At 41.7% G+C, this 22018-nt stretch overlaps 1 protein-coding gene across 1 annotated transcript in view; it reads left to right on the plus strand.

Moving 5' to 3' along the window:
* SLAMF1 (signaling lymphocytic activation molecule family member 1) overlaps nucleotides 1-18306 on the plus strand; it is a 33290-nt gene extending 14984 nt beyond the window's left edge. The window contains exons 4-7 of the mRNA XM_081223991.1: nucleotides 6641-6739; nucleotides 11450-11523; nucleotides 16286-16378; nucleotides 17779-18306. Of these exons, the coding sequence (XP_081080117.1) occupies nucleotides 6641-6739; nucleotides 11450-11523; nucleotides 16286-16378; nucleotides 17779-17829 (317 nt within the window). The 3' untranslated portion in view covers nucleotides 17830-18306. The remainder of the gene's footprint in view (nucleotides 1-6640; nucleotides 6740-11449; nucleotides 11524-16285; nucleotides 16379-17778) is intronic.
* The last annotated feature ends 3712 nt before the right edge of the window (nucleotides 18307-22018 follow it).

Raw genomic sequence — 22018 nt, forward strand, 5'->3', positions numbered from 1 at the left:
TTGTTCTGTATTATCCTATAGAATCCTGATGGGAACTAATAGATAGTTTTAGGTAGAGGAGTAACAAGATCAGCTTTGCCTTTCAGAGAGAAAATTCAGTGGTGTGGAGAATAAATTGGGGTGGGGAAGAAACAGAATAAAGAGAAACTAGTTATGAGGAGGGCCCATTATTTCAGACACCCATCAAGAGATGATGAGGCCTGAACCAGAGCAGTGGCTGTTTGTTTAACAAAGACTCCATTCAAGGGAAACCCCAGCCTTGGGCTGAAGTGGTGGAGTGTGAGGGTTTATGAGAGGTCATTTCACCATCTATAATGAGGACAGTGATTTTAAGATTTTTCAATTTCGTTAATGAAAACTCAAAGTGGTTAATGATGTGATGAGAGCAAATGAGACATGATGTCAGCACTGCTTCTCATCAGGACTCAAACTAAACCGCAAAAGAACATATTTCTTCCTCAAAATCTTTTCTTTCTTTTTAAAGGTAAATCTATTTTTATTTTATCTATTTATTCATTCATTTTTTTGGCCACACTGCGTGGCTTGTGGGATCCTAATTCTCCAACCAGGGATGGAACTAGGGCCCCCTGCAGTGGAAGCGTGGAATCTTAACAACTGGACTGCCAGGGAGTTCCCTGTTCCTCAAAATCTTTTCTTTCTAACAACTGTCTAGGCTCTCCATCATATATAAATCGTTATTCCAACTGCTATCTCAGTGTTTTACAGCAAGAAACACCTTCATGTCTATTGTTATGATGCCTCTTTACTGCAAAGTCCATTTCCAAGGGTGCTACCAAGCATTCTCCTAGGTCATGCAGCGCATGTCGATGTGGGTCAGCACTTGACAGTGTGTGATATGCTGCTGTCCTTCATGACCATGTTCTGAAATAGTTCTCTCTGTGCAAGAATGAGTAATACTAAACCTTAAATAGCCCAACTCAAAGGGAATACCCCTGGAAGCTCATCTTGAAAAGAAGACCCCTTTCTGCAGATTAGCAAAAAGTTGGCTCAGCACGTCTGGGTTAGCTCAGTGGAAGGAAAAGCTGACACCTGCCAGTGTGTTCTGGGGGCTCCCCCTTTCTAACAAGGCCATTTCATCAAAAGGGAGCTCCCATTGTTACAGAGTCACCTAGCTGTTCCATGCACAGAGCAGGTCCCTCTCCCTGGTACTCCCAATCCAGGAAGCATGGCAACAATCTTGGAAGGATGGAACTTAGACACTTCCCTTGGACTAGAGCCTTGTCACATGGCCACACCTGCTACACAGGATGCTGAGAAATGTAATCCTTAGCTGGGCAGCCATGTGACTGGACAAGACTTGCATTGTCGTGGGAGAATTAAAATGCCCCTGGAGGCACACCTAGTAGCCCCTGCAACACAGTGCTGGGTAGGATAGGCAGTTGTAAGGGATTTTTCTGGAAGATGTGAACTCTGTAATAATTTTTACCTGGTTGGTCCCAGATCTTAAATTAGTGTATGGTATGGTTTAGGACCACCCTTCCCCCACTAACAATTCTGAGAGGAAACTTCCACCAACAAAAAGATGTCTCTTGAAGATGGTTGACTTCTTCAAGTTGATGTGCTCCAGGCAGGCGGCCTTTCTGACCGAACCACATGAAAGGCAGGAAAGAGATCTGGCACTCTCAGACGGTTACATTAGCATCTCAGTATCTCCTGGGGTGAGCTACATTTGTTTCTCAGATTCTTTTTATTTTCTTCTTTACCTGCCTTAAAGAATAAAGGTTTGGGGACTTGAGAGAGAGGAGCTTTTGTGCTTCTGTGGTGGCAGACTTTCAGAGATTAAAAAAGGCCCTTCAGCATTTTCCTTGGAGGCATGTCTACATGCCAAGTTATCAGGTTTAAACCACAGCCAATCTAATAGAAGACCAGGGGTGGAGACTTGTGCAAAGAACTCTTCATAAAATGTACTGGAGTTCTCAACCAGCCTGTTCAGCTACCTCTAAGAGGCTCCACAGGAGAAAAAGTCCCAAACCTCCTGTTTAAGAATGTTAAGATAACATTTTTTTGTGGATGAAAAATGGGACCTGTGGACCCCAGAACAATATTGGCCTGATTTTTGAGCATTGCCATCCTGAGGGGCCTCACTACATGACTGAGCAAAAAGAAGGAGAGCTGGAGATTCTGCCACAGGAAATGGTGGTTTGAAATAGGAACACAGATGGTGCTGAGAGCACAGATGCACACCTTCTTCCTGGTTCCATTTTGTTATAATAATGCACATGCCAAGTAGGTCATTGCTTGTTCCCTTCTACTCCTGCCTTGGGCCATTCAGAAGGTGACTGCATTCCTTCCCAGACTTTCTAATACTTAGTGCTCTGATAATTCTTAACAAAACGTACATGACAGAATTCTCTAAGCTTCATTCTATTGCCTCTAAATTAACTTAGTCCATCACGGGTATACTGAGTGCCCTCCTGCCCTACACTGTGTCATTTGGGAAGGGTAATGCATATGAAGCATAAGGTACAGCATCTACCTTCAAGGAGTTTACAATCTAGATAGGACTCAGAAGCTACTAGGTAGAAAAATATGATCATATTAAGGAAATTACTACTAGAATTCCTCTTTGGAAGGGAACAGAGTTTGTTTAGGATAGTAGCTTCATAAATGCTAGACTGCAGAAGGTGAGACCCCTTCCCCAACGAATCCAGCTGTAGTTTAGATAGTTCTGTATTATAATGGCAGAAGATGTTGCTTGTGCAGATATAGGAAGAGAGAGAGAGGGTCTGAGCCTGTCAGATGGTGGGAAGCTGCCTGGTTCATGATGGAATCTGCTCCTTGTGACCTTTCAAATCTACACTAGAGGATTTGAACCCACAAAATTCTTAATGTAGGTTTTTTTGTTTTGTTTTGTTTTGTTTTTTGTAGAAACTGATGAAGGCACTGAACCTTGCACCCAGGACAGCCGAGACTAGAACAAGTAGAGCTGCAGGAGAGAAAACTTAGAGAACCATGAGGAAATTATTCCTAGAAATTACAGAAATCATGGGCAGCCTGACCCCACCAAGCTGAAAAAGTAGCATTTTGTCCATATTTACCCAAATTCCTGACAGCCTAGAGTCTCTGACATTTAGTTTCCATATACATATCATAATTGAATAAGAGCACCAAAAAGATGAGCACCAAGTGTAGAAATATTTGGACCTGGTAGACAGATAGAGAAATTAAGTCATAAGCAAATGGCATGATGGTGCTGAAGCATCCATCCTTCACTGATGTTCAGGGACCACTCTGGACTTGAGATCAAACCTATCTCCCTGTCCTTATAATCAACCAGCAAGAATTTACCAAGGACCTCTATGTGTCAAGTAGTAAGAGAGATGCAAAAGAAGTAAAGAGGTGGTCTCTGGCCTCCAAGACCCTAGCAGCTAGTTAGAGAATTGAGGCAAGTGGAGTTGACATTTATTCACCACATGCTGGATTTCAGACATTGCTCTGAGCACTTTCCATACATTATTTCATTGGTTCATCAGAACAACTCTGTGAACTGACTATTTTTATGTTCATTTTGCAGATGAGGAAACAGGGGCCCCAGAGAGTAGGAGCAGCCTATCTGAGGTCACAGAGCTATCAAGTGGTAGACCTAGAATTTGAATCCATCTGTTTGGCTCCAAATGCCCTCACTGAAAATAGTCTCCACAGCAGACATAATTCAAAGATGTAGGACATAAACCAAGGTGCTTCAGAGTCCAAGGGGGAGGGAAGAATGGGAGCTGGAATGGTCAGGAAAAGTAACACAGAGGATGTAAGATTGGCCTGGGGGGTCAGGACTCGGCAGTAGGGTTGGGGGTGGTGGTGGACCGCTGAAGGTGTAGCAGGAGGGAGAATAGAGGACCGAGCACATTCACAGGTGTTGGATAGAAGATGGTTAAGGGACTAGTTGGCACCTCAGAGGGCTTTTGACTCACGAGATCCCCCAGACATCCCAGCCTTCTGCTGCTTTCCATGTGGAGGCCTCACCACCACAGGCTAAAACACAAACTATAAATTCTGCAGGTCTTATGTCACCTGGCTTGACCATCACCTTCTTCTGTGACTCTAGGTACACTTGTCTGAGTCTCAGTTTCCTCAACATAAAATTAGTGAGCTGGGTGAGATAAGCACTACAGTTCCTCTAAGGTTACAAAAGTCTATGGTCCTGTAACTTAAATCCTCCAGTAGATTCATATTACTTTGTATCCAAACACTAGGAGAAAACTTGGACTTCTGAAATATCTTTCAGGACTGTGGCCAGGTTGCCTCTCAGATCTGACTGGACTGGCCGAAGCTGGACATGTATGTCATAGGACAAGTGGAACAGATAGCTTTCATCCCCCTGAGACCCTGAAAAGAAAGAGAGGGCTGGTGTTATTGTGTCCTCTGGGTCAGTAGTATGTCCCCATTGTTTTTAGTTTATGTGAGTAGGTGGGCAGCTGAGCTGTCAGCAACAGGAAAAAGTTTCACTTGGCAGAAGTGTTACAGATGCACTATGTCATCTGTTATTTCCTAATTTTATTTTATGGATGTATCTATGTATTTATTTATTTTGCTGTTTTCTAGTTTTAGATGCACCACCTTGTTGGTTTTATTTTATTTTTATCTGAATGAAATTTGAGAGAACTAGTATTTTTTTAAATGACTTAAATAGTTGCAGTGTTTGTTCTTAAATTAACCGTTGTTTTAGAAGGTCTCAAAATACATGAAGGAAGAAAAAAGAGGAAATAGTCTTGAAATACTAAGTGCTACTATAACTATTTGCTGGGTCAGTTCCATGGGCTGATGAAACCTGGTGGTACTTAGGCTTCTGGCTCTGCTTCTTTATCTTAGGATCTGAAAGCTTTCTCCATGGTTTTCTGGTGTTGGCAACACCAATCTGAATAATCAGTCTCTCACTGTTTCTTGGACAAAACACACACACACACACACACACACACACACACACACCTGTGAAGTGAGTTCTCAGCAACCATAAGCCATTCAGAGTGGTTACTCAGGGTACAGCTGCTCACAGGGCAATTCCAGCCTCAGCAGTGATTTTGTGGTCATATTTCATGCTTTACATAAATTCAGGAGTCTTACTACAACTCTCTGCTGGCCCCCTAGCTTTTTTGATCAGGGGTCAAAAGACTGCCAAAGTTGGTATCTGACAGGGTTAAAACATGTTTAATTCTGGGAAGAGACTCTATCGTCAAGGTCTTTACAAAACCAGTTCAGTGAGATTCCCTGGGATGACGATATGTGAAACACCTAGAAAGAAAAAGAGAATATTTTCAAACCCAGGAGGCAACTTCTGGTTATCTATCAGGCTGATGGTCCACTTGGATCTTGGTGGGGTGCATTTCATCAAGTTGTTGAGACTTCAGTCTGTATCTTTGGTCAACTCTGTAAACATCTGAATTGTGTCTGCAAGTACTCTACCCCTTTGTACCCTACCTATTTCTTCCTTTCAGTTTCTTCCCAACAAATCCATCATAAGTTCAACAACAAGCAGGCTGATTCCACAACCATCCTTATAAGTTACCCTTACACATTAATGTTACCTCCTGGTATTATTCTATTTAGAACGTACATGCTATTACTTAGAACCCTAGTGGTGCTTCAGGTTGTCCCCCACCGTTAATTATCCTGGTGTAACTTACCCCAAGCCCATAAGTCTCCCTGGCTCTCCAAGAAGTCTGTCTTCAGTATTCAGCCATGTTTCTACTCCTAGACCAACCTCTAGTTCTTGAGGATCTCTGTGCCAGCTTCCTTATCCATAAAATGGGAGTAATAAGAGTATCTACCTCACAGGATTTTTGTGAGGATTAAATACACCACTAAACAAGGTACACTAAAAAAAAAAATGCCTGGCCCACTGTAAATGCTCAGTAGTTGTCTGTTATTATCTTATTGAGCTAAACGTCTTATTTACTGGGGTAAGGGGTCTCGTCCACTGTCTTCCAAAGTGCTGCTCCTGATTCAGAAGGATTTGGTAAAAGGAGCAAAGAAGAAAAAACAATGAAAATTGACTCTCTGATTTTTAGCCTGGGTGATGTACTCTAGTGCTAATATTAAACACAGGACTGATTCAGAGGAAAACTACATACCTTTCTTTCAGTTCCGGTCTAGTGGGTTCAATACAGTTATTTGCATGGAAGGACAATAATAGCACTATTATGTTTATTTTAAAAAAAACATAAGTAGATCCTCCCTCCTCCCAGTGTCTCATGAGAATGGTGTGAGAGTATGGGGACAGCACATGCAGCCATTATGCACTTTCTACCAAAATGGATACAGGACACATTAGAAATTTAAAAACAGAAAAACTGAGCAGAGAAGTTGACTTAGAAAAAGCAAAGATAAGTTTAATTTTAGTCATGTGGTAAACTGACTAAAGTGAAGTGAAAAATAAAACATTTGAATAGAAGAATCTTTAAAGAAATTAGGAATATGAAAGTCAATAGTAGTGAGAGAAATCGGGATAAGAAAACAGATCTGGAACTCTTCAGTGGTCTAAAGCTGATCTCTAAAACCATAAGATCGAATGTCTCCCTTGAGAAAGAACGTAGACAGAAAACATGAGGCTAGGTCTCCCCACTTCTGCATGGGATGTTTTTAAACTCACAGCACTTTTGAGACTGCCCTTTGACTTTTTTTTCAGAATCAAGACAATGGGCACTGTATGCTGGGCTCTTCTTAGGGGCCATCGTTGGTGTCATCATGATTCTGCAAGTGGTAATACTACTGTTGAGAAGAAGAGGTAGGTGACAATAGATTCTTATCAGACTCCCTGTGCTCCCCACAAGCACTTGCTCTCACCACTGTGGCTTTTCTGCAGGGAACGCCTTTGCAAAAACACTTACATAAACATATTCTGGGATCTTGTTCAATTCAGTTTCATTCAACATCTTGCTTGATCCCAGCACACTAGTCTGTGAGGATAAAAAGATAGATGAACCACAGGTATTTAACATGGGAGACATGACCCAGATAATTTAAATTCAGTATGTATGACTAACACTGCAGCAGAGGTGTGTACAGGATGCTGAAGGGATCCAGATAAGAAGCTTAAAATATTCACCAGGAGCAGAATACAGAGGACCCTTGAATATTGTTCAACAGAAAAGTTATAACTACTAACTAATAATAAAAAGGATGCTTTTACCCAAGGGTTGAAACCTTTCTATAATTTCTTTTTTTTAATTAATTATTTTATTTATGTTTGGCTCCGTTGGGTCTTCGTTGCGGTGCACGGGCTTTCTCTAGTTGCGGCGAGCGAGGGTTACTCTTCGTTGCGATGTGCGGGCTTCTCATTGCAGTGGCTTTTCTTGTTGCGGAGCACAGGCTCTAGGCGTGCGGGCTTCAGCAGTTGTGGCTCGCGGGCTCTAGAGTGCAGGCTCAGTAGTTGTGGCACGCAGGCTTAGTTGCTCCACGGCATGTGGGATCTTCCCAGACCAGGGCTCGAACCCATGTCCCCTGCCTTGGCGGGTGGATTCTTAAGCACTGTACCACCAGGGAAGTCTCTATAATTTCTTTTTATGCTTACAATATCCCTCTGAGAAAAGGAGGGTATAGTTGTTTCTATGTGACTTAGCAGTGGGGTAACCAAGGCACAGAGAGACTGACTCCTGCAAAGTCACCCAGCTGATTGGTGAGGGAATCAGAACTGCAACTATGTGTCCCAACTACCAGGGCATGTTCCTCTAGGAAGGCCCACAGGTTATCAGAAGACAGCAGAAAGAACACACTTTACTACCTTTTTAGCACAAATTCTGACTCACCTTGGACAAGTGTGCAATTCATGAGGTCACTTAAAGCCAAACTAAATAGTTATGGAAAGTTAACCAGGGTAGACTGATACCATTAGGGCCCAATTACTCCCTTGCAGTTTCAATGCCTAGAGTTAGTGTCTCCTGGCCTCCCCTCCAAGTTGTCCTATGATTTAATATCCTGGGCAGTGTGCTCCCCTCAGCCACACTAGCCACCACCCACCCACATTAGCATCAGAAGGTCCTGCCCCACGATCAGGACAGATCCCTGGGCTGGTCTTCCCATGGGGAGAATAGAACTTGATCCTCACACCACAGATCTGATGGCCAATCTCATTCTCAAGTAGATCAGTGTTCTCCACATATAACCTTCTTGGAAAAGCCCTGTCTCAGCACTCTGATGTTGGTTTTGCTTATGTAAAAAAATCTAGGTCATAGCAAGCCACCTACTTTGTCTCATTTCCTCCATCTAAGAGGTAGCTGGGGAGGAGTGGGGGGAGTGCGGCAATGCCGACAGAAATCATGATGATAGTCTATGGGGATAGGCCAGGGCAACCACATTTGTCTTAGACAATAAGGAATCAGTGAAATACCAGTGATGAGAAAACTGAGATTAACATACCTGCATTAACCCAGCTAGAGAAGGTCCTAGGATCCTAACCCCCGCTCTTTTCTCGACTACATCCTGCTCATCACATGGTTGTCTCTGAAGGGAATAGTGTTTCCCGCCCCACTACAATTCTCTACTACTTTTCCCAGCACATGTACCCATCCTTGTTTCTAATCACCGTGTATTCCTTGTAAGCCAGGAACATACAAAACCCTGCCTTAAGTCTGTGGGAAAAGCTTATACTTAATTGCTGTACCCCCATAAGGCTTTGCTCAAGAGATTCTGTTGCCAACTTCTAATGGTGTCACCGCCAGAATGCAGCCTGACTCTGAAGGTTTTCAAATGGACTCTCTGGAAATTTCGTGTCCAGGATACACTAGATAAGAACATAGATTTTTAGCATTCAGATGCAGACTTTGCCACTGACAAGCTCTGTGATCAAACGAAATGCAAACAAATTTGCAAAATGGGGATAATATGTACATCATGGTATTGTTGTGGGGATCCGTAAGTCAATACACTGAAAGCACTGAACACGATGGCTTCCATGGATAGATGATGGATGAGAGATGGATAAATAGATGGATAGATACACACACACACACACACACACACACACACACACACACAGAAAGACTAATCTCTTAATGTAGGCATCAATATTTAATCCCTATTGCCAGCAGAGGGCAGCACTGGAAGGATCTGGGAAGAGCACCTAGAACAGATTTAAAGTACTTGAGGTTAGGGTAACATAAGACAACTTTATGCCTCAGATGAGAGCTGAAAAGGATATTAGACCGACTATGCCTTCATTTTACAGTTATGGTAAGAGAAGAGACTCATTGAGATGACATGTTGTCCAATGCCACACAGCTAATGAGGGCTAGAAGGTGGATACCCCATTTCTAAGGTCAAGACCTTTTTCATTAGATCCTAAGGCCTCAGTGACTAGAGTTGAGCTGGCTCCTGAAAACCTGTTCCTGCATTGGGGAAAAAAACATGAGACTGAATTATCTTGATCCAGCGGTCTTTTTGAGAAGCAACATTCAGCTTTGCCTTTTCCATCTCTCTGACCATTTAGGACTGTCCCCTCAATTGTAATTTTCAGCCTGAGCTGACCTGAAAGACTGAAAGTCCTTAAGGACCGAGGTCTGTTCTCTACACTATTTGTTCCCTTACAACACCTAAGACAGTGCTGAGTGGGGGCTTCTAACTGTGCAAACTTTCATGGCTTTGAACCGAAGGATGTATTTCACAGAACTAACTTGTGCCCCCTCTGTTATCTCCTCTGATCACCCCAAACCCTATCCTCCCTCCCTATACACCCCCCACACACGCATCCTCAGCCAGTTATCAACCCTGACCAAAAAAGTGAAGTAGGAACCACCAGGCAGGTACTCCATGCCCACACAGGCACATGAAAACCATACGTTGGCTTTGAATTCTTTAAGCTTCCCAGCGGCTGCCCATCATTTCCTTCCTAAGTGTCACACCCTCATGCAGCACCTTCCACCACCTTCATCACGTACATACATACAAGGCCTTTCCCTTCCAAATAAAAATATACCTCTCCTAAGTGCTATTCCCTCAGAGACATGCTCCTAGGTTTTTAAGAGAATAAATTAATTGGTGTTAAAATAAGTCTACCCTAAAGGCTTCATGTGATTTCCTCTGAATCAAGTCTCCATTGCTTTTGCCTGGACTTTGCAATAGTCCCAAAACAGGCCTCCCTGCTCCCGTCTGTTTTTTACCCTCCATCCTTCTCACTGCTACATGATATATCCAAAGAATACCACAAAACATTAGAAAGAATGAGATAGGTCTACTGCACTAGCATGAAAAATGTCCTCAACACATTTTAAGTGAAAGGGTCAAGTTACAGAGAAGTGTATGGAATGACTGTATTTGCAGAAGAAATATCTGTATAAGTATAGCAAGTGTCCAGAACTGTACCATCTAATATGGTAGTCATCAGCCACATGTGGCTGTTTAAATTTAAATTAATTAGAATTAAACACAATTTTAAAAATTTTTATTGAAGTTTAGTTGATTTAACATGTGTTAATTTCTGCTGTACAGCAAAGTGATTCAGTTATACATATATATACATTCTTCTTCATAGAATTAAAAACAATTTAAAATTCAGTTTCTCGGTTGCATTAGGCACAGTTCAAGTGCTCAGTAGTGACTTGTGGCTTGTAGCTACCACAGTAGACTGCAAATATGGAACATTTCCATCATCAAAGATGATGTTCTATTGTACAGAGCTGATCTGGAAGGATATACATCAACCTGTTAAAAGCAATTACTTCTAAGAATGAAATTGTACTGGTTAATGGGGGAAGGAGGACATACTTTTTACTCTCTATTATTTAAATTTTTGTAACAAGAATGAATTATTCCTATAATTTAAAAAGAAAAAATTTAAAAACTGGTTAAAAATTTAAATGTTCTACAACATATTAATTTCCAGAGACCCTAGGCTCTGAGCAAGAAAAGATGGTAGGCATTAGACTGACATTGCAGCTTTATTCCAAATAGTCCCAGGCAGATCATCCCTCTTCCACCTCTTCCACCTACACATACACCAAGTCCCCCAGAAACAGGGAGGTGAGAAAGCTGTGAATGAAACAACATGCTATGAGCTGAAGAATTCAAAAGAGGTATAAATAACTTGCCCTGCCCCTAAAGAACTTAGAATTCTATTAGGAGATCAGATATGCACATCAAACAATAGAGATGAAAATAATTGAATGGCATATCAATTACACCAAACAATTACACCTAACACTATGTGCCAGGCACTGTTCTATACACTTTACAAGTAATATCTCATGTAATCATCACAACAGCCCTGTGAGGCAGGTATTTCAATCCCATTTTACAGATAGGGAAATAGGCCAAGAGAGATTAAGTAACTAACCTAATGTCATATGACAAATGTGCATGGGGTTTGGGACTCAGTGCTTTGTTCCTGTGGTACTTCTGGGGAAGGTGGGTGTGCAATGGGGGGTAAAGACCAGACGGGTCTGAGCAGAGAGTTCATGCTGGGGACCAGAGGGAGATAACCACTATGGTTTCTTTTCCCCAGGTAAAACAGACAATTACCAGCCAACAATGGAAGCAAAAAGCCTTACTATCTATGCCCAAGTCCAGAAATCAGGTGTAAGTCCTATACTGTCTTTGTCTGGGGTGGACCTGTCTTGTTTCCCGTGGAATCCCTGGTCATTCAGTTCACTTTGCATGTCTGACATTCATGGTTCTACATGGGTTCTGAAGCAGAGGAAATTAAGAAAGCAGAAGTCAAGAACAAGAGCTCTCTAAAAGGACATTAACTTTGGTGTTAGATGGGACTATTTATTATTTGAAATAATGGGAAACACTGGGTAATTTTCTGGTCATCTGTTTCTTCGTAGGAAAAATTAAGGAAGCTAGAAACACGTGATGTATGACTCCTTCCAGCTCTGGCATTCTAAGAGTCTACGGTTCTCTGTTATCAAACTCTTTCCTTCTCTATGGAAAAGGGTGCCAGCTTGAGGAGAGAGGGGAAGATTGAGAAAGACTATTGTGTGACATGTTGGTCTGATCCAAGCTTAAGAGTTTGCAAACATCAAAGGGACAAGGAAGGAAGATCTTGAGGAGTCTGTCTAGAGCATGGTTGGTGAGATGGAAGATGGTATGTAGGCAGCAGATGAAAGCAAAACTGTGACAGAGTGATGGTTGGGCTGAAACAGAAGAGATGGATTTAAAAAAACTAGAGTCATGATGAAGTTGAGGAGCAGATAAGTTAGAAGTAAGAGGGAGGCTAAAGAATGATGGCTAGATATGAAGATATTATAGTTTTTCAGACATGAAGGCAATTCTAGGTGATGTATAGGCCAGAATATGGCCATTCAGGGTGTAGGGGAAGGCAAATTCTTGAGTAAAAGATGTGAAGGTAAAGACAGCTTTGATTAGCACCTTGGAAAATTGCATCAGATGACAGTAAATGCATTTCTGATAACCAGGGATAAACTCTTGGACAAAGCCCTTCTTTCTGCTGTCCCCTAGTGGCCGGGAGGGTTTATTACACAGGTCATGACCACCGTTGAGAACCAAACTCCATTTAAATATACGAGTCCCAAGAGCAACCTCTTTTGCATATACACATTTAGGTAATCAGGTTCAACTTAACCATGGTGCCTTCCCTATCTATTCTATCTCATGTTGCTGGCATCCCTCTTTTTACTGTAAAGTATGACATCCATACCAAAAAGTGCACAATGTATAAATGTCAGCTCAATGAATTACCTCATCTTGATACCTAGTAAAGTAAGTCTCCCCAGCTTGTTTTTTTTCAAGAGTTTTTGGCTATTTTTGTCCCTTTGTACTTTCATATGTATTTTCGAATCAGCTTCTCAAGTATCACAGAAAGGGGAAAAATCCTATTAGGATTACATTGAACCTGCAGATCTATTTGAGGAGAAATTATATATTTCAGTATTGAGTCTTCCAAGACCATAAAACTACCACCCAGATCAAGGAACAGAACATTGCCCCACCCCCAGAAGACCTCCTTGTGTGCCTCATAATCACTATCTTCTCTCTCCTCCCCAAAGATTCCCTATCCTGACTTTCTGAAAATATAGTTTACTCTTTTTTTTTTCCTTTGGACTTTATAAAAATGGAATCTTCTAGCATTTTTCCTCCTGTGTATGGTTTCTTTTGCTCAATATTACCTTTTAGGGGATTCATGTATGTCTTTGAGCTTAGATATAATGCATTCATATTCATTGCTTTATGGAATATCAATGTATACATATACAAGAGTTTATTTTTCCAGTTGACTACTTATGGACATTTGTGTTATTTCCAGTCTGAAGCTATTATGAAAATTGCAGTTATTCATATTCATATGTGTGCTTCTTGGTAGATATGTGCACATATTTTAGTTGGGGATATATCTAAAGGTAGAATTGCTAAGTCATAGAGTATGCATATCCTCAAATTGATTAGATAAGGCCAAACTGTTTTTCAAAGTGGGTGTACCAATTTACTTTTTTGCAACTACATACAAGAGTTTCAGTTGCTACACATTCTAATCAAAACTTGGTGTTATTGGTCTTTTAAATTTTAGTCATTCTTTTGGATGTGTCTTTTTATAGTTCTATTTTGCATTCCTCTAATTATTAAGAAAGTTGAACAATTTTTCATATGTTTATTGGCTGTATGAATATCCTCTTTCTTAAAGTGACTGTTAAATCTCTTGCCAATTTTCCCTTGTGTTTCAGTCTGTTTTGGGTGGGATTATTATAAGGCCTTTAAATATTTTTAGCAGTTATATTTTAGCAAATACCTTCACCCATCTTGTGGTCTGCCTTTGCAATTTCTCAAAGATACATTTTGTTAAAGGAAAGTTCTCAATTTTAGTGTAGAACAATTTCATCATCTCTTCCTTTGTGTTATAAAAAGATAACACTTTTTGTATTCCAGTTAAGAAATCTTTCTCTACTCCCAGGTATGAAGATATTCTTCTATCATCTCTAAAAACTGTATGGTTTATCTTTTCAACTTATATCTGCTATGCACCTGAAAATGATTTTTTGAGTGTGGTGTGAGATGGGTCAAGTTTTATTTTTTTCCATATGGATATCCTATTGACTATTTATATTTAAAAACTGTCCTTGCCCCACTGCAGTGCCACCTCATTATAAATCAAGGGTCCAGGGGCTTCCCAGGTGGCGCAGTGGTTGAGAGTCCACCTGCCAATGCAGGGGACATGGGTTCATGCCCTGGTACGGGAAGATCTCACATGCCGCGGAGCGGCTGGGCCCGTGAGCCATGGCCGCTGAGCCTGCGTGTCCAGAGCCTGTGCTCCGCAACGGGAGAGGCCACAACACTGAGAGGCCTGCATACCGCAAAAAAAAAAAAAAAAATCAAGGGTCCATCTGTGTGTGGATCCAGTTTGAAGTTCTCTATTCTGCTCCATTGGTTTATTTCTTTACAATTGCACCAGAACCATACTGTCTTAACAAATCTGTGACTGCAGCTTTATTACAAGTTTGATATCTGGTAAAACAAATCTTTTTACTTGTTCTTGTTCTAAGTTCTTGGCCATTTTTGGTCCTTTGCATTTTCATCTATATATTTTAGATTCAGTTTGTAAAAATCCTCCTTAAAATCCTGCTGGAATTTTAATTAGAACTACATTGATCAATTTCAGAAGACCATATATGTTTTCCTATTGAGTCTTTCAATTCACAAAATGATATATCCTTTCCTTTATTTAGATCTTCTTTAATTTTACCCAATCACTCCTTGAATTATCTTCTGCAACATTACTTCCAAAGTGCTGGCTAGCTCCTTTTTACTAAAAGGACCTTTTACTAAAAGCATTACCTGGGACTTAATTAGAAATGCAAAAAGTCAGGTGCCACCCCAGATCTTCTGAAATAGAACCAGACTTCTAACAAGATTTCCAGGTAATTCATATTCACATTGAAGTGTGAGAAGCCCTGCTCTACTCCAAGCACTTCCAGTTATGGGAAATTCACTGCCTCTCAAGGTAATTCATCCCACATTTGAGCACTTCTTACTATTAGAAAGATCTTCATTATATTGAACCAAAATATTACCCTAAAAATTCCAACCTTGGTTTAAAGCTGACAGACTGTACAGAACAAATGTAATTCCTCTTCTACATGGCAACCCATCAGATATATGAAGAGAAAGATCATGTCCCACCTTGAATCTTCTTTCCTCCAGTAAAGTTTTCCAATTCCTTATCTCTTCCATCAGATGACAAGATTCCAAGTTCTCTCCCATGTGCTTCAGTTTTAAGGCTTGTTCTATGTCCAGGAAAGGCAGAGAATAGCATCATCCTACACCAGTGCCCCCAAGTATGTTGAAAAGATGACTTTCCAGGCATAAGATATGTCATCTCCATCTTAGAGGGACAGGGTCTCAATTTATGCCTACACTGACTTTGTCCTGGTATTGTGGATTTTAATTCATTCTAAGTAACATTAACAAACATCAACGGAAGGTTCTTATGTGCCTGGCACTGTTTCGTGGGGAATGAAAAGAAAAAATAGGCTATTTCTCAAGGAATTGATGGTCTGTTTGGAGAAGCGATGTGTAAATATATCAGAGTGTCTTAAATACAGTATACAGTTAAGTGCTGTAATGTGTGAATTAGACTTTAGGTACCTGAGGATTTAGGTAAAGGAGAGGTCATTATAAGTTGGGGTAACCAAAGAAGAACAGTATAATGGAAAATACATGTGCTTTAATTTAAAAGATATTTTAAGTTAAAATCCTGGCTTTGATACTTCTTGCATGTGCACATCAAGAAAGTACTAAATCTTTCTGGGCTTTAGCCTCTTCATCTGTAAAATGTGAGTAACAGTATTTAACATATAGAGTGGTTGTGAGACAAATGGGAAGATATATGTGAAGAACTTGGTAAACTTTAACACACTTGCACATGTGTGGTTATTATTAAGTTCAATATTTGGACAGGAAAGAGAATTGATGAGAAACCATATTAGAGTGAGGAATAGCAAGACTTCATGTTGTGGGTGATATGAGTGAGACGAAAATACTATAAAAATCCTATTCCCTTCAGCTGCCCATGTAAGAACCACACCAATTTCAGTTCACTGTGAGGAAGATGTTTAAAACATCTGGGAAGTGCTAATGATGAAGCAGGCTGCCTCACAAGGCTGTGAGCTCCAAGATGTCACTCGGGGAGTCTGAGCAAAGCCCAGAGAATTGAGTTCCAGGGAATTTGGGGGAGAATTTTCACCTGGGAAGGAGGCTGGACCAAATGACTCCAGGGAGCTTTCTAACTCAAGACTTCTTGATGCTACACTTCTCCATGGGGAAAGTTGAATGGGAAATACCTTGCTGCTCAGCTAATCTCCTGCTTTCTTTTCTTCCCTTGTAGTCTGTTCAGGAGAAACCTGACTCTCTGCCAGCTCAGGACCCCTGCACCACTATTTACGTTGCTGCCACAGAGCCTGTTCCAGAGCCCGTCCAGGTGAGGCATCGCTCTGTGCCTCCTCTCTGTAGAGAGGGAGTAGGTGGAGGAGAGGAAAGGGTGGAACCTGTGTAGAGCTGAAATGGAGGACGTAGGCCCTTGCAAGCAGGTAACAAGGAGCATCTGCAGCCTCAGTTGCAGGGCTTCCGGGAAACCCCTCATGGCTGCTTACATGGGGTCTCTGCTCAGTCTCTGCTCACCAGGCTTTCTCTGAGAGCTGTCACATCAGAATCAACTGGCATATTTGTTAAAAAATAAAGGTTCCCAGGACCTTCTACCCAGGATTCGGTTCTATCAGAATGTCTATGGTGGGTAACCAGGCATCTACATGTTAAAAAACAGCATCCTCCTGGTGATCCTGATGCACAGTTAAGTTCAGGAATCACACCTTGAATCCAGGAGTTCTCAAGTCCAGCTGCATAACAGAATTGTCAGGGGAAAGTTGCCTAGTCTCCACTCAGCCCTGTTTAATCAGAACACTTAAGAGTAGAACTCTGCACAGGTGTAAAGCCTAGAAGAGAGTATGACACATGGCCCACCTGTTCTACCCCATTGCAAGATCAGCATGGCTTAAGTTTACTTGACAGGAATCTTTCCTTTTACTAAACAAACAGAAGTAAATTCTGGGCTAAAATCTTGGCTTTAGTTGGACCCTATTAAATAAAGCATTTTAGGAGACAATGGAGGATCAAAAGGCCACAGAAATGCCTACATTTACCCATTTTCCTCAAAGCTCCTACTGTACACATACTCAGCAATGCTTGGGAAGATGCCTCGTCTTCATCTTGAGGTGTATTCACAGACCACTCTCCTATCCAAAGGGAAGTAAAAACATAAACCTGACTTTAAAAGCTTTAAATAATGTAGATTTTTAATGATGTTTTCTTGGGGAAGAAACACAACACTCGGTATATTTCACATTTTACAGCAAAACCACCTAAATCCCCTCATTCCTGTCTCTTTCTGTCTCGGACTCTTGAATCTCCTCTCCCTGTGAGAGGTCTTTGCCCACAACCTTCATCTCTTCCCCATCCCTCTCTTGCCGGAACCACTTCTTTCTTCTCTCTTTGGGTCTCACTAATCCACCCCTTTTTAAAGCTCAGTAATTTAGAACTCTTTTGGCTTCTCTAAACTGAGTGCAGGTCCTCAGATGACTGGGACAGGTCTCCTAGTCTCCCTGATGACATGCGTATGCTTGAAGGGAGCTGTGGGCGAGCAGGCAGTCTGGGAAGCTGAGTGCTACATCTAGCAATACCCAGCTGTGGCAGACCCTGAGCAAGCTGCAATGTTACCTGATTCTTGAGACCTTTTCCTTTTTCTAAGCATCACTGTTTCCATTTGTATCCTGTGAACCTAGTGCTGGTCCCTCCACCTACAGACTTGTTCTGTTTTGCCCCCAGGAATCAAGCTCCATCACAGTATATGCCAGTGTGACACTTCCAGAGAGCTGACACCACAGATCCAGTGAAGGGACTTTCTGAAGGAATACGGAGGAGCCAAAATAAACACTGAACTTGGTCCCAAGTCCCAAGTTTCTTGTGACATCTACACATCTGTACTCTTCTCGGATCGACTCCCTGGTGATGTTTCTCCCACATCTACCTGAGACATGGATAAGGAAGTGAGGCTTCCCAAGCACTTAGCCTGCTCTGTGGGAGGCACAGGCTCAGAACAGAGAGCTGCTTGGAATAGCTTTCCATCTCTGTGGTGTAGCAGATGAAATGGATAATGCCGGTCCAGTAAGGTGTCTTGCTCTTTGGTGCAATTGGGTAATAAAAGCCAAAGGCAGAAAGCCAGGACAGGACATCTAGTACCTATCTCAGACAGCTGACCACCAGCCACAAAGTCTGGAACAGCTTACACTTGGGCTGCCTGTCCTCAGTCTGGGAGCTGCTCCCGATCACCGTGCAGACTTGATCAAGGCTCCGGGCCTCAGTTTCTCTCTCTGAATAGAAAATGAGATTATTGTCTCAATGAGATTAATAAACACTCTGAGATTATTCCATAAAAGAAGCTAATAATGTATTTTATTTGTAAAACCTGGAAGCTAAGAGTCAATAAACTGAAAATATGACTTTGAGGTCTCTGAGCTTTGAATAATGGAATGAAAAAAAATCTAAGATTCTTAAAAGTATAGTTCTGTGCAAATGATGTTCAGATTTAAAGAAAAGTGGTAAGTGTTTGGTGATGCTGTTACAAAGGAACTTGGGATAATCAGAACTTGTCCCAGAGTGATTTTTCACTCCCCAAAATGATTTTTAAATCCTAGTTCTCTGCTTACTCCATTGAACAACAAACCTGGAGCCTCAACTAAGACTCTTCAAACTGATTCTGAGTCCATTTTACATCCATGGCCTCACATCCTCAAGGTCTCTACCAGACACTTCTTAATCCTTGCATACCTCTCCCCATCACTAAATTTATCCTGAAGTAGACAATAATATATATTGGCCCAATAGTTTCAAGTAATTGAATGCTTAATAACTTAAGTTATTGGCTGCAGACAGAAAGAGCCTCTTCCATTAAAGTCCTATTTCCCTTCTATTCTCGCTTTCAGATAGGCCTCCTTCAATTTAAGCACTTCTTTCTGATAGGGTCTTGTGTGACCCTAGTGAGCACTTTAAGAAATCACCAACTGTCTTACACCCATATAATAAGAGTCATCAACTTTCCAGCTCAAAACTCTGAGTTCCTTATAACCTTGTATTTTATCCCCTCTATTCAATCAATTCACATTTTAGCTCTGGTGTTTGGAGCATCCCACTTCCTGGAACCAATGCAGTAGTATTCTTTTTTGTGAAGAACAGAAACTGACTCTGCATCCTTCTATGTATAAAAGGAATCTATAGAAAAGATACTGGTTGGTTCAGATAACTGCTAGGAGGTTCTGTAAAATGATGGTTTGAAAATGAGCAAGCAAGGGGAGACTTGGACTGTGACTAGGGCCACAGCCCAAATTAAAAAAACCAGCCCAGGGATGACAATGCTGGGCACCAGCTGTTTTGCTATTGTCCTCCCAGCACTAGACCCAGACTCCATCATTCCCTCCCTGCCTCAGCTGGACTTGAAAACTCCAAATTGCTGTTGTACTATCTGTACCAAAGTGACTTCTCCAGGGTCCATTCTTCAGCTTTTCATCTCTAGTTTCTAAATCAGAGTCCAGGACCAAGCGGCCAATCCTAGGTCACACATCCATGTTCTACCTCCAAGGGAGGTTGGGAATTGAATACCTGACAATTTCCATGTTCATAGCGGTGGTGGTGGGATCTGTCTCTTATGAATTAGGGAATTCCCCAAACACAAGCAGTGAGATTCCATGCTGGACAGTCACACACACACACACACACACACACACACACACAATGTCCACTATACCACCCTTCTATAATCTTAGGCTCATTAGCTGTCTATACTAAAAAACCAAGGAGCTACTAACCAGGATTTGTAAACCCTGGGGTTATGAGCAATCATTCTTTTACTATAACTCAGATTGTTTTAACAGCTCAGTTCCCAACATTTGGGGTTTTCCTGTGGCTGAATTCTACCTGATGGAAGGGCAGAAATAAAGGGGGAAAGAAGAGGCTATCCCCTCAAAATTCCCTGACAAAACTCAATAGCTCACTGGGAGGATGGCTGTGATTAGGAGTCTTTGGAGCCATTCTTCAAACAATATTTGAGTATGTCCTGCATCACCAGGTCCCAGGTTCAAGTGGGAAAGCAGAGAACCCCTCAAATTATTCTCTTACCATTCTCCAATTTTCCCCTAAGGCATGAGCTGAAGTTTTCTTCTTCCTCGGGCTTAAAATAAAACTGATACTTCAATTTCTGGTTTCCCCATGTTTCTTCTCTAATGTTTTCTTTTGACTGAGCATATCTGAACTCTGGAGAACTCAGGAGGAACAGGCCCATTCTCAGTTTTAAGTGGCTGGGGTTCTGAAATACAGCTGGGCATAACCTTGAGCTTCCTTAGGACACTAACTCTAGTTACACGACCAGGATGTGATTGGTAAAGAGTCCATACACTGACCAAGAAACCATTGATTACAGTAAGTTACTTCTCTTCCTCAAGATTTTCTTTCTACCTCCTGTAAATGAGTAAAATATGGACAGTCCATCCAAGAAATTGCACTTTTGTCTTTGTGTTGCCCAGAGAATGCATAGCATAGCAGTGTGGCAAAACATGTTTCATGACCTTGTATCTCTATAGCTATGGTGTGAAGCACTGAAGGTGGCTGATTTGATTTGATGAAGTATGAAGTTGTCCTTATCTTAGGGGGAAGGTCAGAAGTCATACTCCACATGGAGAAGATAACTTGTTTTTAAAGGATTGTTTAATTTTTGTCACTGCCAGGGTAATTGTCTTCCCTGAATTTCTCCAAATTCCCCTTGTGGAGCAAATCTAGACTGCGTTTCTCAACTGCAGCACTACTGACATTTTGGTCCAGATAATTGTTTGACATGGGGGCTGTTCTGTACATCATATGATGTTTATCAACATCCCTGGCCTCTGCCCACTAGATGCCTGTAGCACATTCCCTGTCCCTGGTCAGTACAATCAAAAATGCTTCCTGGCATTGACGGATATTCCTTACTGGGCAAAATCTTCCCACTGATTGAGAACCCTTAAATTGAGAGCTGCTGATCTAGAAACATACTGGCTCCCTAGTCATCTTTGCATAGACTAAATATACATCAATATACCAAGTAGTAGATCTATCAAAAATCATACTTTGAAAGTGGTCACCTAGTCACTTAACCATGACCCACATCTGCCAATATTACCAAGGTTATCTAAATATTAGAGCTCCCTGCCCAAACCCTACCTCAAACACAAATAAAATCTGGGTGAAGATCTATAGCATCAGTCCCCAACATTTTTGGCACCAGGGACCAGTTTTGTGGTCCCGGGGTGGGAGGGGTGGGAGGTAGGAGGGGGGAGGGGTTCAGGTGGTAATGCGAACGATGGGGAGCGGCAGATGAAGCTTCGCTCACTCGCCTGCTGCTCACTGCCTGCTGTGCGACCTAGTTCCTAACAGGCTGCGGACCAGAACCGGTAGGTGGACCGGGGGTTGTGGACCCCGATCTATAGAACCACCAACTTAGAGGCTATGGTTATAACCAGAGGATTTTGTGAAGAGTTCCACACAACAACCACAAGAGGGAGATGTAGCAATATAGTCCACCCCACACCAGCATCTCCAACACCACTTCGCTTGCATCTAAAGGATGTGGACTTAGTCATAGACTTGCTGAAATTGTGGCTGGATTCTCACCAGTTCACAGCACTTACAGGCTGGAAGGAGCGTTGACCCCTCCCCCTAGAGATAAGGAGGCCCAATGTGAGTTGATAACAGACTGTAATCAAAGTTAACTGCAATAAGTTTCTTTCACAGAAGACTCCTAATTCTGCTCAGTGCTTCACTCATTTAACAAATAGTTATTAAGTTCCCACTAAGCATTAGGGGTTGTCATCCAGTAGGAGATACAAAAAATACAGGCAATTAAAATACTACAATATCCAATATCTGGAGAAAACCATAATCCAAAAAGATACATGCATCCCAATGTTCATTGCAGCACTATTTACAATAGCCAGGACAGGGAAGCAACTAAATGTCCAGCAACAGAGGAATGGATAAA

Source organism: Mesoplodon bidens (assembly GCF_964165515.1).
Source record: "Mesoplodon bidens genome assembly, chromosome: 2".
In the NCBI taxonomy this organism is placed as follows: Eukaryota; Metazoa; Chordata; class Mammalia; order Artiodactyla; family Ziphiidae; genus Mesoplodon; species Mesoplodon bidens.